At 42.6% G+C, this 21,977-nt stretch overlaps 1 protein-coding gene across 4 annotated transcripts in view; it reads right to left on the bottom strand.

The window, feature by feature from the left end:
* Positions 1–8,875: 8,875 nt before the first annotated feature.
* PTPN11 (protein tyrosine phosphatase non-receptor type 11) overlaps positions 8,876–21,977 on the bottom strand; it is a 31,897-nt gene continuing 18,795 nt past the window's right edge. For all 4 annotated transcript variants that reach the window (XM_075041204.1, XM_075041201.1, XM_075041202.1 and 1 more), the window contains 7 exons: positions 20,409–20,540; positions 19,355–19,509; positions 18,611–18,678; positions 17,786–17,937; positions 13,957–14,069; positions 13,627–13,728; positions 8,876–12,555 (listed from right to left, as the gene is read on the bottom strand). In XM_075041204.1, the coding sequence (XP_074897305.1) occupies positions 13,659–13,728; positions 13,957–14,069; positions 17,786–17,937; positions 18,611–18,678; positions 19,355–19,509; positions 20,409–20,540 (690 nt within the window). In that variant the 3' untranslated portion in view covers positions 8,876–12,555; positions 13,627–13,658. The remainder of the gene's footprint in view (positions 12,556–13,626; positions 13,729–13,956; positions 14,070–17,785; positions 17,938–18,610; positions 18,679–19,354; positions 19,510–20,408; positions 20,541–21,977) is intronic.

Below are 21,977 nucleotides of genomic sequence, written 5' to 3' on the forward strand. Positions count from 1 at the left end.
CCCAGGCTCACCCCCGGCATGATCCTCCCCACTTATGGTGGGCTGCAGACCACACCACGACCATGCCAAGGGTGTCACCGTATGCCAGGAGGATCCCGGGGAAAGCGCGGTGCATGGAGGACACCGCATCTACTCCACATCTCCGGTGGCCAGCGTGGAATTTACCCCAACTCCTTGTTTTAGGAGTGTTGAAAGCACAGAAATATTGAGTAAGGCTGGGTAAAACAAAAACCCAGTGCCTTTTCCTTCCTACCCTACGAGCCCATTTCAGACACAGCCCCATCACGTCCCCATCAGAAAGCAGAGCCGCCTCTCCTCCTGCCGGCAAGTTTAAGCAGGAGGGAGGATCCTGCTTCCTCACTGGCACTTTTATAATGTTTTAGCTCATTTAGAAAGAAGTTCCTCCGGACAGAGCAAACGCTCCCACTAACAGCTGCTTTGCTCTTTAAGTAACCTGTTGGTCCTTACTCCCAGCATGCAAATTCAGCTATCGAGGGCAAGGCAATGCAATATAATGGATATGATGTCAAGAAAAATTAAATCAAATGTCAGGATAAAATTCCAGGGGGGAACATACTTTTATGATTCATAATGCCAACCAATTATCCCCGTGACAGGCCGAACGGCAGTATTTTATCATGCCTAGCAGCCTGGAAAGGGAGTTGTGCAAATCGGCTCATAAAAAGATCCTTTAACAAACTCGGTGGACGTTGTAATGATCACTAGCACACACTTCATTTTTCAGCCCCAAATGACAAAAAAAAGAAACCCCAGCTCTCAGTGTGTGCCAGAGCTGATCTATTCCCAAGAAAAAGCTCCTCTGCTGTGTAAAAGCTCCGGGTGCTTTGCTCTCCCCTTTGCTCCATCTGCTCTGGTGCTTGAGATCTCTCCCTTCTCCCACCAGCATGGGCAGGGCTCAGCCATCCATCCTAAAAACACTACGGATCTTTTCATTTTCAATAGCTGACATGCTTCGGCGCTACTTGCTGTGGGCACCGAGACGTAAAACCGAGGTTACATTTCCATTACAAATACGAAGTAATTTAACATCTCAACCAGGTATGAAACATTGCCCTTGGTGGTGACTGCCCCCCAAAATTACATCAGCTGATGTGATGCAGTGGGGGATCAGCCAGGCACTACGACCAGAAGCAGCAGCAGGCGAAGCAGCGCTAATACAGTCTATCGAGGTTGAATGTGTTTTGTTTATACCCAACATCTACCCCTGGTGTCTCATCAGGTGGTGGCAGGAGGTGTCAGCCTGATAGGAAACCACTGCACTGAGACCACAGCATAAAACCCACGCAGCCTCCAGGTCAGGCTGCAATGCAGGACGCTCTCAAAAAACCCTCTAGATACCAAGGTTTGATGTACAAAATACAGTATTCAGTGCAAAACAGCATGAAGGGAGTCAAGCCATTAAAACCCAACAAAAATGTCAGCATAATTTTTAATCCTGGCACAACCACGCTGAAAAGCAAAGGAAAAATCTGAGGAAGGAAAAAGCTTCCCACACTGGAAGTATTTGTCTTGCATAGAAGTGTTTGCAAGATCACTGCTCGAAGTGTAATCACATGAACTTGTTATTTTGTAGGACCTACAAAGCACTTCATACTTCAATGTCCTGAAGCGCAGAAAGGAAGGAGGCAGTGACATCTCTGCCAGCAAAGATGGATGAACAATCGCTACATATACTAAGGCGGATTAACAAAACACCCAGCCCCACAGCCCAGTGCTACCTCTGTCCAACAGAAGGAAAAGCCTGAGGTGAAAAACAGCAGAATTTTTCTGGCTCAGAAAAAGGGTCTTTGGACCAAGAGGGGGAAAGACAAATTCCACATATTAAACCAAACCACTAGGACTCAGGCACTCTCACCAGCTGCTCTTCCCAAAACGTGGAGGCTTCCCTCTCTCCCCTGAAAAAAAAACCCAGAGGTGTGCTCTGGGAGCCAGCAACCGCCACGGGGGCTCGGGGCTCTGCCTGCACCCAGGAGCCCTTCCCAGCCGGGGGGGGAGATGCACTGGCAGAAGGAGCCAGGTGGACCTTCGCCTGGCCCTTGTTTGCCTTCCGTGGACCTTTTCCAAGTGAGCAGGTTAAATATTTGCATCCTGGAGATGCAAAAGAAAAACCAAGCCACCACCAGCCGGGTCCCCAAGGAAGAGGTTTCTGACACTTCCCATGCCTGCTAACAAAATATAATTCCTGGCTGGTCCAGGATCATTTTGGAGAGGTGTTTAATTGGCGCTTATTGTGGTAGCGCTCCAGCCCCCTGCCACGATGGGCCAGTTAATGAAGCAGGCAGCAGCTGCTCCTGCTCCGCTTGCGATAACAACAGGGTTGTAGGAGGCAGCACCAAGCCACCAGCTCATCGGCCATCGCTGCCTGCACACACGGACACCCACCCAGCTCGCCCGCTGCTCCCAGGCAGTCGCAGGGCTTCCAGCAAAGGTGGGTTTTTTTCCCCGTTTGTTCCCAGCCCATGCCAAAACGCGGCTGTGCTTCCCTCGCCAAGGCCGTGCAGGATGGTAAAGCCACATCCCCGGGAGCCCACGCTGTCTGCTCCCAGCTCGGGGCTCGCTGGAGCAGAAGCGGAGCCCAGATGGCACAGGGTGCCCTTCCCACCGCTGCTGCGCCTGACAGGGCCAGGAGCATCCCTCCTGCTTCGCAGGGTGACTTCCACCCGGACCGTTCCTCTAGGAGAAGTAAAAGCAAAGACACCGCAGCAAGGTACGGAGAGGTAAGAGAGTTATCACCTCTCTGACAAAACAGGGGCAAGGTAGTTGAGCTTTCAAAGCCCCGTTCCACACAGGGACAGGCACCCCCATGGCATAAGCCAGTTTTCTCAGTAGGTTTTACCACCATACCCCGAGCCTTTTGGCCATCTACAGACCTCCAGAAGTGCTCCCATCATCACGACCCTAGCGAGATAGACCTGGTTATCCTCCGCGCCCTCCTCCCAAACACGCATCCCCCCCGTCCCAAAGGCCGGCTGGCCTCGAGGGTCACCCACAGCCACCGCGCAGGAGCCCCAGCATCCCCCGGCTGCAGCCTGGCCAGGCAGCAAAGGAGCCCCCGAGGACCCTGCGCAGGCAGGGGTTGTTGAATAGGGCTGTTGATGCTGTCCCTCTGCCACATGACACAGCATCCGAATGGCCTTAAAATAAACTTCCCCTCCTTTCTTATGCATGGGTAAGCTTCCTCCCGAAAGCGCGTGTGCCTCTGCATGCACGTGTGCGTACACACACGCGCTCGCTCCCCACCACGCCGGCACCGTAGGCGGCAGCGCACTCATTATGTTTTAAATAAAGCATTTTTAAAATCTCTCAGAATTATCAACAATTGCCATGGATACCAATCACTGAAATCCCTCTGTTACTATGGCAACACCTTTCCCATCCTGCCTATTTATCCTGGAACTGACACACCATTTATCGTGAGTGATAGGAAGAGAATTTGAAAGCAACCTTCCCTAAGTGCACGGAAGCATAAAAATCCTCCGTGAGGAAATAACTATTAATAGAGATAAAACAGCTACAGCACGTATTAGCCCCAGTCCGATGGCACATGGGGCACGTTTTGTGCCTGCACATCACTGCTAAACACTGAGGACGACACGAGCAAAACACACCCTCCAGCAAAAGGGAAGGCAGGCAGGGTCAGTGAGGCTCAGTAATGGAAAACACAAACGCACTCAATTTTTTTTTTTTTTTTTTGCACGTTTAACACGCAAATAATTAAAACGAGAGCTTGTAAGAGCGAGACTTTGTGATGCAAAGGGAACGGGGTAACCATGCTGCTGCGGTGGCACAAGGATGCTGTAGCAAACGCTGCTCGCAGCCTCCTGGAAAGCTGGCGGGCGATGCTCGGGGCTTGCAGCAACCCCTTGCTGGGTCTGGTAGCACCAGAGTACGAAATTACCTCCTCGCTCCAGTGAAGGGGCTTCCAGGGGAGCGGAGTCGACAATCCAGCCAGGTGAACCATACATAAATGTCTCACGCTAGGTACTTATGCTACCCACCAGGGTAATATTCGCGAGGCCCAAGATCTCCGTGGTGTTTATTTTCACAATATACCTGACAAGTCAGCACAGTCTATTATTTCCCTGCATCTCTGAGGGTCAAACTCAGCAGAGCCAGAGCCTGCCGGTGAATTGTTTTAACTCAACCCATTGCCCGAAAGCACACAGGAGCCGAACGTGTTGAGCACAAAGACACTCCTGCAGTTGAGCTACAAGCACTCACATGCAAGAGCCTCAGGGCTCTTACGCACCAGCAATCAGCCCGTTTGCAGCAGAGACTGGAACAAAGCCTCTCCCCTGTGTTCCTGATGCCGTGCCAGAATGCCGAGCATGCTGCGTGTCAGAAACGCTCAGCGACTGGCCGAAGAAAGGAGAACAGAAGAAAGGAGAACAAGCCTTGCGGAAGGAATCCCACCACCACCACAGCCCTTCTTCCTACACCCTTAATGAAACAGAGGGGAAAAAAAAGGCTCCAAGCCCCTGGAAGGGAGATCCCTCCCAACATCAGTCCTCCTGTGACTCTCCTGTCCTACAGCTTCAGGGACAGTGATGCTGACCGGGAGGAAGGACAGCAAAAGTGATGCAAGTCCAGGTCGTGGGCAAGACAAGGGCTCCATCCCCAATTTCATTTCCCAGGCTACGTTACCATTAAGACCGTGTAATTCATCCTAAAGAGCTTCATGCTCGAAGGGGCAAGACATAGCTATGGGGAACAGGACCCCAACCATTCCTTTAGGAAGGATGGAGGTATAGCCTGCCACAGCTAACCACCCTGAGGACACACTTACTTGTTCTGCAGGGTGACAGCAACATGCTGGTTCCATCTTTTGGTTTTCATCAATGGCAGGCACCGAATTTTGGGGAGAACAGCTTCCTATTTTTCTCGTGCCTCTGATAAAAGCATCATGATCTAGACTGAGTCCAGCCAGTGACCTGTGCCTGGGAAGAGCAATTTGAGTAAGAGAGTCTACTGCTTTTCCACATTATGCAGAAATGCATCTCTGCAATGGAAGTCACCGTTCAAAGCCTTTTGATTGATTCAACTGAATTTTAGGAGCAGATTGTCCAGACGCTGATATTACTATGCAGATCTAGGCCTGGGAAATGGACCAAAGCTAATAGAAATTCAGTGTAGCCACTGATGATTTGTACAATTATGAGCTGCTATGAATCAAAAGGTTAACTTTCAGACAGATCCTTGTGGGAGAACCCTTAGAGATTGATTTCAAATTTCATACAGTATTTAGTCAAATCTCTTTATTAGGGGACAACAGCAGTCGCTGAATCACAGAAAGTGTGAAGTCTACACAGAGGTTAGTGCAGGACACCTAGAGCAATCCAGAATAGATGCTCTGGAAGTACTGCATTTCCCGGAGCTCGTGAACCATGAGGAATGTGAATTGACAAAGGCCGTTCATTACAATAATGCAAGTCACTGCAAACATCTGTGATTAACAAGAGGACTCCAGGAGACTGAAGGAAGGGGAGCAGATCGCACACGGACACAACGCACCGACTGCCGCAGTGGAGACAGGTGAACATCAAAACTCGGATCTCGACACTGTTGGGGGAAAGATTTGCAAAGCACAGAGCTTGTGCAGCTGAGAACTGCCGGGGAGGTTTGCTGTTTGCACAAAAGCCTACACAAAGAATATCCCAATTAAAGCAGCTTTCTGCTATGCTAAATTAGGACAGTGCTACAAGTACGATCAGCTGCTGTCAAAGCATGCCAGAAGCATCGGGAAAGCAGCAGGAGGACGTGCCCATGTGCAGGTCTGTATCCAAAGCACAGCCTCCCAAGGAGACACTGATTCCCCCAGGAAGGCCAGGGTGGCCAAATAGGTACAGACCAAGCCAGGATTGCTGCTGTCAGGCAGGACCTGAGGTCAGACTTATCTGAAATAGTGAGTGTAATCCATCTTGACTAGCCAGCCTTCGACCTGCTCTCCATACCCGCAGCCCAGGCACCAGGAAGGACAAAGCCATTCCCTTCCTTTGAGAGGACACTCAACAGCTCTACAAATACTAAACCTTAAGTGCACAAAATAAAATGAGATCAAGCAGTTTGAAAAAGCCTCCACTTACATATTATTTCTCTCTCCTGTTTCTTACACAGCACTTTATATCCCTTTAGCTATCATTCATAGTTGTAAATATACAAGGAACTTTCACGGATCTATAAAATTAAAGATTGCGGCCAGAAAAAACAACCATAAACTAAGCTCAGGCATAGGACTATTAAATAAAAAGACTAGAAGGAATCACAGCATCTTCCAGCCTGATTTCCAGCACAAGAGAGACTAGGGAGTTCCTCCCCCTCCTGTTTCACATCCAATGACACAAATAAGGAAACTGAGAAAAGCACCAGCATAAGAATCCAAAGATCTGTCCTCCGTTAGGAGCAAACATGCATGTAGTCAAGAAAAAAGTGAGTCGTCAAGATGATGCACACTAAAAACGCAGCAGCCCCTCCAATACCTGGAGGCATTTGTTGGGAGAGCTGGGTTTTTTTTCAAATCAAACGTTTTGATCTATGAATTGTTATGCTGAGTCTTACTCCATGGGGGAAATGGGAAGCAATCAGCACATTAAGAAGCCTTTGAAGGTATCTTTCCCAACTATTACAAAAGAAAAAAGGGAAGAAAATAGATACACATTTGAGCCTCAGGCTCCAGCTCAAGGCAAAGGAAGACTTCAGAGACTCGAAGCACAAGTGCCATGCAACGGGCTCAAAGGTGATCCCAAGCAATGGGACTAGCATGTGAAGTCTTAAAAAACACAACCAGGTGTAATACACAGGAACATGAAACAAGAACTGCTACCCTGAAAATGGTTTGCACCAGCTCTGCCAAGAGAGACGCGCTGGAAAAATGTTTTCTTTGGAAACAGCAAATAGGTTGATTGAAGGACACCTTCATTTTACCTGACCCATTCAGCTCTTCTCGTTACAGGATCAGAAGAGCAGTACAATGTATACATCTTGCTGTGTAACAGGAGGCATGTTTCAGAATTCACCTAACCTAAACACTAACTGCACTGGAGTTTGTACTAAAGAAAAGTCAGCCAAAGTTTCAAGGTTTTATGGAGATAACAAACTTGTCCTTGAGTAATATCCGATCATCTAGGTTTGTATAAACACTGAGAGTGTTGCGAGAGTAAATTCTATTCATACTTACCTACACAGGGCAAGCAAAAACACAACACAGCAGCCTGGGAGAAAGCAGGAGGTGCTGTAAGTGTCCCCACATCCCTACCGCTTTCAATCTTTGTCAAAGTTCTCAGATTGGACTGGTCCCCCTCCCTCCCCAACCCTGAAACAGCTTATAAAACCATTGCTATACACAGAGATGGATGCAAACTGCTAGACACGTTCATAAACAACAACAACAACAAAATCTTACTCTGCAGGATAATCACCTTAAAACCAAGCTGCTCTACATAGCCTCTGTCCTCATTTGAATTCGGCTTGTACGTGAATCTGCAGAGGCCTCAACCACAGGGCTTTGCCTCCTTCCCGGCATTTCAGTAGATTATCTCTATGCTTTGCCATCGCCTTGAGATTAAGTTTGGTTTACTACAAATTCAGCTGATATTTGCTCTGTGTGCAACCAGCACTGCTCATGTCATCTGTGTTACAACATACAGCATTTATTTCCTAAAAACCTGCAGGATGGCTCAGTTGCGTTTTTACCACTCAGCCCCAAAACCAGGATCAAGGGGAGACATAATGCTTAGCAGAACCTTTCCTTGAATTAAAAACCCTTCATATGTTAGTGAAGACACTAAGGCTGCCTAGTTCCTGGGAATCAATAACAGCAATGACATGCCTAATGGAACACTCCCAACAGCTTTAAGAAAGAAAAAGCAGTATTAGTGGACCTACAATTAGACTGATATGCAATACTTAGGGGCACATGTACGCTCTTCTGCTCCTGCCTAGAGAACAGGTAGGACATACGTTTTTGGAAGTGTCTAGCTCCAAGTGCTACAGAGAGTCAGAAATTGTGACAGCTTTTGAAGTATGGTAGCAGCAGCTGGCAGAAAGGAGCCTGGGGTACAATACAGCTCCTTTTCAAAACACCAGTCCCTCTTTTGAGTCACTGCATGGTGCTGGCATAAAAGGATCTCAGGAAACAGCACAGCTCCAAAGACAAATGGTGCAAGAGATGAAAGATCTGGAAGGAAGAAGGAGCAGGAGCGAGAGCAACAGCTTCTTTCTCTCTCACCCCAGAAGAACTGGTTGCAGCTGAGCGTGATGTGGACAGAGAAAGAACAGGATTGTTCTTCCTTTCCCCTAGTTAAAACTGATTGATAATACACTAATAGCAGAAAGATGCAGGCCAATCCCCACTCCATCCCAAGTTTGAGCATGTTCCATACCATGTCCAAAATTCAGGAAAAAAAGTGATGAAGGTCAATTATCTGGAGGTAGAACAGGAAAGGGAAAGCAGGAGGCAGCAGGGACACCTGACCATTGCAGGAGCGCAAGGGCAAGACTCCCAGGACAAAAGCCATGGAGGGCTAACTGGAGAGGCAGTACCTGGACAGCACGGAGAACCTCCCACAGGGCAGCCAGCTGGCAGCAGATGGTTGGAATGCAAAGATAAAAGCTCGTATACATCATACTTAAGAGTTTTGCTCCACTGGCTCTCAGGAAGGACAGCTGCTCTCTTCAACAGCATCTCATCCCGCAGGGGGCTCAGCAGTACAATTCAGAAACACTATGAACTAGACTTGAAGATTAGTGCCCATACAACACCATCTTTTCTGACTGCAAGCTGGAAAACAGAGTAACTGACAAACCATCTTAAGAAAATTATTTTTATTTCTTTTTTTTTTAATTTCTTTTTTTTCCCTTTTTTTGAAGTTCTGAGGTTTACAGATATGCTTTTATTTCCGATAATATAGCTTTGCAGCAATAAAAATCACAATGCAGCTAGCAGAGCAGCTGAACTAAGAGCCATAAATACCAGCACAGAAAACAATGGACAACCACCAATATTTCTATACATGAACTATTCTTTTAATGTCACATTTTGACAATTGTAAATGGTCTACAGAATGTATGTGGGCAAAAGGCAATAAGTGAGTCTTTTGAAACACTAGATGTATAATAAACAGCGCATTATCAACATTTACATGATTCACATCAAATTGATGACATCCTAAATGTATTCCTTTTAAAGGATAGAAATTTTTCAATAAAATATTACATTTCATTTAATACTCTGGTACAATACTTCATACATTGCAGGAAAAAAATAAATGCAAGGTCTACTCCACCTAATAAGAGGATCCTTTTTCATTAGTCTTTAGTACTGTAATAAAAAAAAAAAATCACAATAATGTCATAAATAAACAGGCTTGAAATTATTAATTACGTTTCACTATTTAAAAGGGAGAAATTAAAAATTAATTTGAAATAATGAAGTTATGGGTAGAAAATCAAAATCTGACAACACATCCTAGTACCAGCTGTGATTTTTCTCATCCCTACAACAAAAAAAGGAAACAGGTTTTATAATTTCGTTAGCCGTATCCTAGTTAATCATGTTTCAAACACATACCTTAAGAGGAAAAAGTAAAGTTTGGTCAGGATTAATAGAACCAATCAGTCCTAACAACAGTTAGCTGAAATTAAAGTGTATGCTATAAAACATTCAGTAAATGAAGTCTGCAGCAAATTCATGCTGGCATAAATTATTGTGCCTTAGGAGTTGGGTTAAAGTTTCCCTTGTGGTATAAAGTCTTCTACAACAGAACACTTCAGAACTACATCCCTTTTCCATTCCATTGATACAGCAAAAGCTTGTAAACCAATGCTTTAAATTTATTCTCTAAAAACTCACTAGAAATACATGAAACCCACATTCACTTATCTCCCCTGAACCAAAGGACATTTCTCCTTCTTGCTTCATCTGTCATAAACCCCAGCCATTGTTTAAAATAATTTTAAAAATGCTTTAAGAATCATCCCTCTCTTGCCGGTGCATGAAAGGCAGACAGATTTTATTTTGCAAGGTCTCGCCTTTGGTATTCAGCAGGGCCTAGCACTTCTGTTAAGAGAGGAGTATTTATTCACAATCTTTCAGATACTGTTCCCCCCTCATTGACATTCCACCACCATATGCTCCCCAGGATTAATACACATTCTGCAGTAAGAATTCCCTGTTTCCAAGGGGGGGAAAAAAAAAAAATCCCACAGCGGCATGTTCTAAACAGCTAAAATGAGGTTGTAAGAGGCAACTTCATGTTGGCCACGTAACTGATTGCTGCTTATACAGGTCAATCTTTTAAGACACATCACATTAACTGAGTTCATAACAGAGTTCAGATTCCTTCAGGATCCTTCTCTCATTTCTCTTGACTTTTCCCCTGACTTTTCAGTTTGGTGCAGAATAGCTCCAAACCTGAACACGTATTCCACCTTGCTATAACATATGAAGTGTAGAATTTGTCTAACCTTGCACAAAGTTTTAGACAAATATTTAATTGCCATCAATTGCTCTATACAAATACCAACACTTATAACTGATCCCTGTTCAGCAGGATGAAGCTGTAAATAGGGACAGGAGAGGAAGCAGGCGATGCAGAATAGGTATCTTGCTACCAAACAAATAGATTTCTCTCTCATCATGACTAGAAATTTTAGGTCTAGAAAGGGCACAAGTATTTATGACTAGAGTGTAAGGCTATGACATTAAAACATGTATTATGGTATGCTGGTGACAGGAGTTCCCAAAAAAACCCAAAGCCTCAAAAGACAAAAAGGACAATAGTCAAAGTAACAAAAGTCTGCTTAACATTAAAGAAGCACCTTCATTCAGTACAAAGTGTTCAAATATTTGATTTTGCAAAGCACTCTCAGGAAAAGGTAATGTAATCTCCCACTTAACCTTTCACAAAGCTGCATTAATTACATTCCAGGCTTTAGCATAATTTCACTAGTAAGGCCAATAACACAATTCCATTGGCCCTGCACCCTTGCATACAGCAATGTAATGCAGCGTTCACCATCTGCACCTGCTGTATGAAAATGGCAATGATTCCTTAACACCACTTAAGTCACAGAACTTCCCCAGAAACACAGGGAAAGACATTGCTAAGACACCACCGGTACCCACTCCTAGGGACCGATTCTGCCATTAATGCACACAAGCAGCTGCTAACAGCTTCAAGGGGAGCATCTGGTCCAGATAATTGGACAGAGCAAACAAAGTGAAGAAACCCAATTAACTGGCAGCTTAACAGCAGTTCTTCGTTCTAGAGTCTCTAGAAGAGGACTTTGTCTCATTCACAACAATCAGAAGTGGTTTCAGGTGGATGTAATTTTTTTAATCAAATAGGGACAGCAAATTCAATGCAGCTCTGAAAGGCACTTCAGGTAGAATGGTAATAAACTCCTGCCTGATGAAACGAACCAGAACAAGCCTGCTGGCCTTGCTGCCCATGCCGCCCTTTTTCAACTAAGGCAATTTTAGTGGATAGCTAGCTTCCATGCACTGCTTTCCCCATACAACTTTAATTTAGCTACTTACACTAGCATAAGGCCTTACTAAAAAATGAGAAGGCTCAACAGCTTCCACCTCTCCAACAGAAGGGGAAGAGGGTTACCTTATACTAAGGTAACAGCCTGCACAGTGGGTTACTTGTTTCACTGCTTTTAATATGCTGTCAAGGTGTCATCACGCAACTTTTTAAAATACCTTAACTCTACAAGTTCAATCTCTTGCTTAATAGACAAACACAGACAAATTAACACAGACAAGTGTCCTCACAAACAGCTAGGCAGTGTCCTCACAAACAGCTAGGCCACTGTGCCTATGAGAGATACAGTAAATTTCTATTTTGGGTAGAGATCATGTAAAAGAAATCTTGTCTGAAGTAAAGGCTACCTTGCATAATCACTCAAAAATAGCCTATCCAGCCACTCAGCTAAGTCGTAATCAAAGCCATCAGTTATCACAAAAAGCACCTTCATATCAATAACTGCTCACCCCTATGAAACTCAGTCTGAGTTTGAAATGTATCAGGACTAATTTTATCATGTAGCTGATTCTATTCATGCTGGTGATCACTGTTTTCAAACAATCAAGTATTGTTCCCATCAGTATTTTACATTAGTGTAATGGATTTATCCACATCATTGCTCTCCCACCACCCCCCGCCCCCCACCCCGCCAAAATCCCACAACTGCTCAAATAAGGAAAAAACCCCAACTAATAGGCATACTGTGAAACAAAAATACTATTTTAAAAACAAATGGATGACAGTCCAACAGTTTGCGAGATTCAAAACTGACTCTACAAAGTAGTTGTCTACACTGTAGAAAGGATTTCCTTTTATTTGGAAAATGAGCAATTGTAAATCAGGTATTGGAGAGAAGAGATATAAACAATCTTTAGATGGTCTTAAGTTTTGCCTACTGTTGAAGGATTAAAACCGTAAATAAAAAGGTACCAAGCCCTCAGGGTTCACCATTCATGTGAAGCTTCTTCCATCTCTTTCCTGACCTTCTTAAAATCCATATTCAGTTCTGGGAAAGGAAGGAAGAAGAAAATAAAAAGTTATTTAGGAAAAAAAAAAGCAGTTATTTCTTACTCTGACATTATACAGAAGTGCTCAGTTTTGATTCAAGAAAGCCTTAAACTCAACCAAAAGTCTCAAACCTTACTTATAAACTTTGGTTTATAAACTTATAAAGCATGGTACTTTGGCAGTAGAAGATGAGATTGTGTATAAACTTGGAAAGGTCCCTAGACTAAATGGATGACACAAACTTACAGTTACCAAACGGAAAGGGAAAAGAGGATTTCTGAGGTCTTTAAAAACACAGGGGGAAAGATGACAAAAGGCTTTAAATTAGAATCCAAAAGAAGTTAATGACTAAAGACACATTAAATTCAAAGGTATTCCTTTGCTGTATTCACAGCCCATTAACTGAAGTATCAGATAAACTTATCAGCTAATAACCTATATATATATATTCAGTTGCCTGACTGCGAGAACAAAATTATAACAGGTATTTAAAATATAACAAAGAGAAACTACAGATTTCTCTCCCAGCAAAAGCAAGGATTTAATTTATACTAGTAAGACAACAATACTACATGAACTGCTCACACCACGCAGGCACAGCGGTAGCTTTGCTCATCACACCTTTTATGAGGCTGAGTATGAGATTAAGTGTTCTTTGAATCTCTTTAGATGCACAGAAAGCCTTATCATCAACCAGGAGCAAAGATCACTTTTAAAAGACGTGGAAAGTTCAGGCTGTAATTGCTACTCATCTTTTGCTAGTATGCAGAATTTCAGTCTCCTGAATAATAAAAGACTTCCAGCTTAGGTCACTGGTGAGTCAGGACACGAGAACAGAGCCCTAACTACCAAGCTAATATTCCACATTGTTTTGAAAGGGTAGACATACATGCAATTCAATCAAAATTAGCTTCTGGAATTTAAACATCCTAAGGTGGATAGATTACACGCATTTTGGGCATTACAAAGTCCTTCCTATAGTTCTTCTCATAGTTTGGTTTTGTGTACATTTTCTTCAAACACCACAACTCCAGGTTGGATACACACACTTGCTCCTGAACATACACACCTGCCTCTGCGTGGAAGTCTCTGTACATCTTCTCATCTGAAACTTTTCTGCTGTTGCATCAGCCCCACATTTTCATATACTCTAGCACTATCTTCTCTCATTCTGAAATGAAACAAGTATTTACAGTCCAAAGCATCTAGTTGGAGAAAAACATATTTGTACATGCAATGCAATTCAGAGACAATTTATTTTGCTCAATTTATTTTAAGAGCAAAGCACAGGGCAACAGTCTAGGGCAGATTCTGTGGTACCTCATTCTCATTCGAGGTCCCTGAAAATTAGTCAGTACAGTTCAGAAAACTTACACCTTAACAATAGAAGCAAACTTACTCTGGACATGTTGGGGTTGGGGTACAGGGTGGAAGAGGGCTCTGATCCCCACTTGTCTGGTCCGATAAAGAATATTTAATGTTTGTGTATTCGTGACCTTTTCTCTTACTCTTCTGTGAAGCAAAACACAACAAAAAGCCAGGTTTTTGATTACTAATAGAAAACAGTCATTGAAGTAGTGCAGAAATTACATGTGTAACTAACCATGTCTGTTTTTAGAAGAAAGGTGTGTCTACAAAGAGAAGAAAGCTCAGTTCTGTAGATAACACACACAACATGGATAAGACCTAAAGGCTGGCTTTAGCCATTGGTTACAAGACCTGAAAAGGCTCACTTTTCAATACTCCTCTCTCCACCACCATCTCCAGCAGAATACTCCAACCTCATGAACCAGCATTCATACGCAATCTTCATCTTACTTGGCAGAAGAAACCACACTTCATTCTTTAATAGACAGTATCAGCCAGTGGGCTTCCCACTGACCTTATTTCCAGCTTGGAGATGTGGCCAAATGAGTAACAATGTTGTTTGCAAGATCTCTAATAAAATAACATCTTAGCCCATTAGGTTTGATATAAAAAGAACCCAAGCTGTTATTTGTATTCTGCAGCATATGTTACAAGCTGCAGCCAATTGTGCTGGCATTCATCTAAAGATACTGAAGGCTCCAGCAAGCAAAGCTACACTAGGAAAAGTAAGGGGATATGGCTTTCTTCCTTTCAAGGCAAACATTCACAACACATGCATACATCGAAAACTACACAGAAATTAAAGACTCACTTTAAAGTTTTACAGGGTACTGGATTGGGGGGGTGTGGGGGTGTTTGTTGTTGGTTTTGTGTTGCCGTTTGTTTTTTTGTGTTCTTTGTTTTTGTTTTGGTTTTTTGTTTGTTTTTTTTTTTTTTTTTAAATGCTTGAACAAGTACTAAATAACTGACCTGAATCAATCTCACAACAGAGGTTGTCAGAGCTTCTGGGGAGTTCTGGCTGCTGAGTTTCCATTAAGAACACTCTGTATAGCAATATAGGTTGAAGTTTTTCCAAGATGGCCTTCTTGCTCAACTTGTTGTGTTATTTTACTGAACTTCTCCCCTCTCAGCCTCCTACTTACTCCTGACAAATCACTTTTAAATAGACTACCAGTCCAGATCAATTACCTGGAAGGTTAATGCTAAAAAATAAGATTTAAACACAACGCAAAAGTTCAAACTCTGCTGCATTCTAGTGTTATGGCTACAAACCCCTCACCTGCCAATAATATTCTGAAGCCCAAAATCCAGGGCTTGATTTCCACCCTCCCACTGCCCCCAACTGCACGATGAATGGCAGTTCATGTTACAGATGTACTGTGCAGTAAAAGCAATTTAAAAAGAATCAGTCAGTTCTATTACTTAAGCTGACAAACAGATAAAACAAGCCAATAAAAAGTAAATATCTGGCTTCTCTTCCTTCCGCTTAATTCACTGTAATTATCCTTTCTAATTCAGAATAATAGAAATGTGGTAAGAATGACTTGTTTCCTAGATGTAGGAGAACATACACATTTCCACAGGGGAAAAAAACAAAAACAAAAAAAAACAACAAAACAAACACCCAAATTCACTTTGCTTTTGTTTTACACTTGTAAGAAGAGAGGCAACATTTAACACAACACCTAACTCTATGAAATCTTGAGGCTCTCAGCATTGCAATGCAAAAGGGAATGCTAGCAGAGCAGGGCAATTTCTTCCTGAATACAAACAAAAAGCAGGCTTATCTATGTGAATGGATGCAGCTATTCACATATCCACTTCTTCAGTCCAGCTGGTTTTAAGTCCTGCACGACAACAGGTTAGCTAGTGTGACTACCTAATTTCTTATCGGAGCTGGCTTGGGTTCATGCAGATTGAAAAGCAGACAGGGAGCACAACCTCATATTGTTTCCTATAAAGGTGCCCTATTTGACTTCACCAGGTTTTTTTCCAGCTTTCACTGTTTGCAACTGTAATTAAAGCAAGCATAGAAAAGAAGGTTCCAGAAGTTAAAGTTTCTCAAAACACAGCATTTCATTCCCAAACTATCTTACTGGGGTGATATTCAAGCATTCTGCATAGTATTCTACTACTTAGCCTTTTTTTCTTCTGCTCTATCAAAACATGCTTTGGAGCATTCCCAATTCACCATGTTTTTTTCAGGACATTAGTTCCTATAGTCACCACAAAGCTTTGCTTTTGTCTGACAAGTTCTATATAGTTTTATTCCTATAGCTGCCACTAGCCTTAGTTACAGGTCAAGACCTCCTGAAGTAAAGCAATGTTCTATTTCCAGTTTCTTAAACTTTTATACCTGTGCCTTCTGAGCTAGTAATGGAATAGAGGATGAGGCACAACTAACTGAGCCTCATCACTATAGGAGAAATACACTGCTCCACTCAATATCAAAATACTATTCAAAACCCATCAAAACGATCAAGAGAGAGTTACAGATCTACTTTGTAAATGGCAGCAGCAGAAAGAGACCATATTCAAAAAGCTGAGGATACAAGGCTTGTATAATTGCACACACATTCGAGATATGAAGCAGCTCTAAGGCGAAGTGAGACAACAAAGCCAGGGAAAAAAGTACACCTGCGGGATTTCTTGTTCTTCACTTTGTGTCTAATCACCATCAGATCACACAACAGCTGTCCTGGGGAGAGGAATAAAGTCTCTATCCTCTCTGCTGAACGGTGCATCTACATCATGTAGGCAAATATAAAATAAGCTCTGCCACACTCCAAAGCAGCCAGAAGCCACACAAGAGTGCCAAGCCCAAGCTGGCACACTCCATCTCTAAACAGGGATTACATCTTACACCTGGCACTGCGCTAACCCTGCCGCTCCCCACATCTGCCTGATCAGTTGTGTGGGTGTATCTCCTTCTCAGCAGCAAACCAGCTGCAGAAGGAAATATATTGAAATTCTGAAACAAAAAGATAAAAATCCCAGATGACCAAAGGTTAGGGCAGAGAATGAAAGCAACAGTGTGTAGATTGTCAGTTCTTTATTACAAAATGAGGTAACTTCTGTATAAGACTGTAGAGTTTGAATGCAATGAAGTACTTAAACAGGAAGAGTGAGGTGAAGGTCTTGTGGTTGTCACCACATATTCCAAACCTTTTCTCATCTTACTACACCAAATCACTCCTCTAACTGCTTTTTGTTGGACACTGTACTGCAAGATCACCACACTCATTCTTTCATCTTTCAGTCCAATATACTTACCTCTTACTAATAAACTTTAAGACTCCAAAATCAGTATTAGAGTGACTAGCATTTGAATTTGATTATCATACTTTAGAAATACAGTTAACAGGTTTGAAATCTCTTTAAAACTCAACAGAACACAAGGTTCTGTATTAATTAACAGCCTTACCTCTTATTCTTCTTGCACAGAAAACTAGATAATATTAAGAGAATTTGAGATCTGGGGTGCAGGGACTGGGGGACTGGGAGGACAGGATCCCCTACATGCAAGCATTTTCATGGAAGGTAAACCAGCACCAGTTGCAGTCATATGGAGAAGCCTCTCATATTGCTGATTTTCTTTCTCTGTCAGTGGCCAAACACACTGGTTTTATTTTACAATTTTCTAATTCCACCTAATACTTTAAGTAATTCTTAAGCATAACAAACTGAAACATAGGCTAATTTCTCTGAACAGGGTTAACAGGTTACTGTCCCAGGCTTTTCACAATGCATTGGTTATACAGCCAGCAGTCATGCCTCCGAAAGTCACAGGCGGCAACTCTGCTCCCTGCTCAAATGATAACACGTTCCTATGTAACATTTTATACTTAGGACAAATATACCTGCTCCTCTTCAATTCTGCGCTGTAGCGTTTCAATGTAGTGCTGTACTGCCATGTAAATAAATCTGTACTGTGCTTCTGTCTGAACCATTCCTGACCGTTGTGACCTCACCATCTGAATGGTCTTTGGAACATCAATATCACAGTCCACACCTAGGAAGAATCATCATAATGTTAAGAACAGTAAAACAAACTTTATCTTTGGAGGAGAGACGGGTCTCATCTTCCAGCAGAACACAGTGTAGTTGAATGATCTTGCAATAAGCAAGATTGCTAACATTTAACACAGAGCATTTGCCCTTGACTTCTAATATACAGATCTGTAGAACTGTAACATAACATGGAAAGCGGTCCTGAGGGACAAAACTGCATCACTTCACGCTGGTCCGAGACAACTTTAAATGCAACCTAGCTCAACATACATGCCAAGTTACTGTTTACAGCAGTTTATACATAGATACAACACCATTCTCAAAAAACAAGTTGCTCAAATTCAGCATGCCTGAGTATACTGACCACCACACACTCATGAATGATTTTAAAAGAAAAACAGAAAAATAAATAATACAAATAATAATAAGAAAAACATAATCAGACTCCTGACTAATCCTCAGCTGAAAGTTTTCATTATGCTGAACTGGAGCAGGGCTTCAGCACTTTGAATTCCAGCTAAATCAAGAGGAATGAGCAAGTCTCTTCTATGCCAAACACACATGCCTAGTTTGTAGCATCACTAGAATCCTCTATTCTATCAACACTCCTGTTGTTTTAGTGTGATGTAGCTGTCAATGTCCCACAGGAAACTAAAAGTGAGACGGGAACCTACCTTTTTCTCTGATTATGTCAATAAGAATATCAATCACAATGAAAGTTCCTGTTCGCCCAATCCCAGCACTGTAAAAAGAGAAGGGGAGAAAAAAAGTTAGTTGTTTCACTCTTTCTGAACCGACACCAAAACACCAGTCCAAGTAAGAGTCTAACATTAAGACACATTAGACTTCCAAACTATAGCCAGAGTCAAACCAAACCAAAAAGTCAAAAATAACTAGACACCTAATCAACTTAGCATGGAAGAGACAGAAGTCAAAACAGCACTTTTGTGCCTCAGCATTTATTAACGTCCTTGAATCAGAAAAAAACTACAAGCTCAGATCTAACATTTCCTTGCCTTATAAGTAGTATCTCATTTATAAACCAAGACTGAGGAGAGAGCACTCACAGGAGGTGGGATGGGATACTAGAATTTCCATCATCCTGCACCTGAAATGTATCTAGCCAAAACTGGTACCACCTTCTTGTACATCAGAAATTCTTATTCATACAGACATGTACACTCTGAAAGACAGCCTGCTTCAAAGCTAACCATTTGACACCTATCTAGAATATATCATTTTGCAAAACAGAAAGCACAAACACCTTGACAGATCAAAGTATGAGTAGCTCTCAGGGAAATCTGTCTTCTTTTAAAGTTTTCATCTCCCACCACCAAAAAAAAAAAAAAAAAAAAAAGTATCAAACATCCAACAGAACTCCAAAGGCATAGCAGGAGAGGCATAGCGTATCACCATACCTGCAGTGGACCACAACTGGTCCCGCATCAGAAATGCTCTCCTGCTTATGGTGCACCTCCTCTAGAAAGTCTAGTACACCACCAGGGTCACTTGGGACTCCATGATCAGGCCAAGTTCTGAAGTGATATTGCCAGACTGTTCTCTCTGTGTTCCCCTGGAAGGAAGATGCCAACACGTGAAAACAAAATCCTTCAGATCAAAATCCAGCTAAAAGCATTTATGTGGCAAAGTTGAGTCAGATCAGAAGGTGGCATATCCAACCTGCTGCTCAGTATCCACAGCACCACAACTCTCTTAAAGGAGGGAACTGGCCAGAGTTCTTCCTGGCCTGACAAGTCAATCACACCATCTGCTTCCTCAGCTCCCTCTTTCTCATGCAGTTGTTTCCAACAACATTTCCATCCTCGCTTTTAGAAGCCACGGCAAAGTTCTGTCTGAGGGTGACCAACAGCGAGGGACCTTCGCCTGTCATACTCATCATTCATACCTAGTGGCACTTACCTTATGCGCTTATTCCCACTCAGCTCCATCTCACGGACATACCAATGTGACACATCCTGCTTATTTTCTTCTTACACAATTCATTTTGCATCCTGATCCAACTTGTTCCTTAACAAGGAAGTGCTACTTCCACACTAGTTAACTGTCTCCTTCCTCATCTTTTGTATTCCTTCCCTTAAGTGTTCTGTCTACGTACTGGACCCATACACAACTGTTTCCTTCTAGTGCAACCATCTCCATGAAAGAGAGCAAATGCCTAGCTAGATCCAAGTGTGATTACTTAAAAGCGCCATCTCTCTTTCCAGATTTCCCCAAAGCTTTGCAGCTGCGCATCTTCTGCCAAAAATTGCTTAGGTGTAAGAATCTTCAGTTATCCCAAGGACAAAGAGAAAGATGTATAGAACTAAACCTGGAGCTTCAAAGAAAGAGACAGGTCTCGATTTATTAATCTCTTAGCGCTTTTATTGATTCCAAAGAAACAGTCTATTTCTGCAAACTTTTTTGTGTGATGTGCAACCCAAATTAAAAGGACAGAGTTACTAACATACTTACTTGCCCAACTTTAGAAAGCTTAAGTTCTCTTAGAGTGTAATCGTGTGCTGCACTCTCCTTGACATTCCTAACACGCATAACACCATACTCCTTTAGGGAATATTCATCAGGCCAGTACTTGACACACTTACTCTGCAAGATTTAAAAAAACAAACAAACAAACAAACAAAAAAAACCCAAAACAACAACAAAAAAGGAGTAATTAGTAAGAAGAAACACTGGTTCATAAACTGAAGAAAGGCTGGTTCATAAACTGGTTACCAAACACATTTCTGAAGCTTTCATTTCTGAATACATAGGGGACAATTATTAGCGTCAACTGGACAGCTAGCTACCAAGGTAAAGAACATTTTAGGGGGAAGTTTCGCTTCCCCATAACAAACACCGGATGATTTCAGACAAACAGGTACAGGCAATGTCTCCCTTCAGCAGCTTTCATGATCATCTTAGTATCTGCTTTGCCTCAATAGTTTCAAAACCCAGAGATTAAAATACTGTTACTTGTATGTCCACCCAACTAAAGGTTTCAAAATACTGAGAATTTCCAGTAGAATGCTGCAGCCTTACAGGGTATTCTACAATCAAAACCCAACAGGCTGCAAAATAAATACAAGTCAGAGGTATAAGCTGTTTTTTGCAGAAATTAAACTTGGATGCTTGCGTTTTCATGACTTAGAGCAGAAAGGGCTAACATAGCTCTCTAATTCAATCACCAAAGCAACAAAGAATTGTTTCCTGTGGCAGGGGACTGAAGCCTCGTGTGTCGGTAGCTTCCGAAATGTAGAGCTTTTGGCATGCTACTTCTCTCTCAAGATTATCTTTGGCCAGGGATATATTCCATCCACTGAAGAACGGATTCACCTATTACTACTTTGATTTGCTTCCTGTGACAGTTCAGGAAAGAGCAACTCCTGTTAGCCTGTGAATGCAATACAAGTCCACACAGTATCAAATGAGAAATTACGTGGGTATATAGATGCAGCTTCCAGCAAATAGCAAATGCAGACCAAACACCAAGTACTACAGAGAAATATTTCCTATTTGCAGTTACTACTGCATATTTATGAGAAAAAATGGCAACAAGAAAGTTCCTTCTGCCAACACAAGATACAGTAAGAGATCATCGAACACATGCTTTCCAGCCTACTTGGGCAACGAGATGCTTTTTTGTTACTTTTGCCCTTCTTTCCCTGCCATCTCCAAAAGAGTACAAGCTGAAGAAAAGATGTTGATCCTAGCCTATGCCAAAATAACTTGCAGTTTCAATACAGAACTCTGAACACAAGAGCAGTTGGTATAGCAAGTCTGAAGAGTAACATGCAATGTTAAAATAAGCTTTAGTCTGATAGAGGGGATGCATGTGTTATTGGCTCGATGGACTGCCTCCAAAACACCACTATTTTAATTTACAAGTATTTGCTGCTTCTACAGTGCATTCTAAAGCATATTCAGAACTCTATGCAGATCTGACACGTTTCATAGTTCCTCACTTCCTTAGGCAATGTGCTCTTGAAGTCATCTCTGATGCAGAGGTTTCTCTCCTTTCTGCAGATCTGAAAGCATCTTGGC

Source organism: Buteo buteo, chromosome 11 (assembly GCF_964188355.1).
Source record: "Buteo buteo chromosome 11, bButBut1.hap1.1, whole genome shotgun sequence".
In the NCBI taxonomy this organism is placed as follows: domain Eukaryota; kingdom Metazoa; phylum Chordata; class Aves; order Accipitriformes; family Accipitridae; genus Buteo; species Buteo buteo.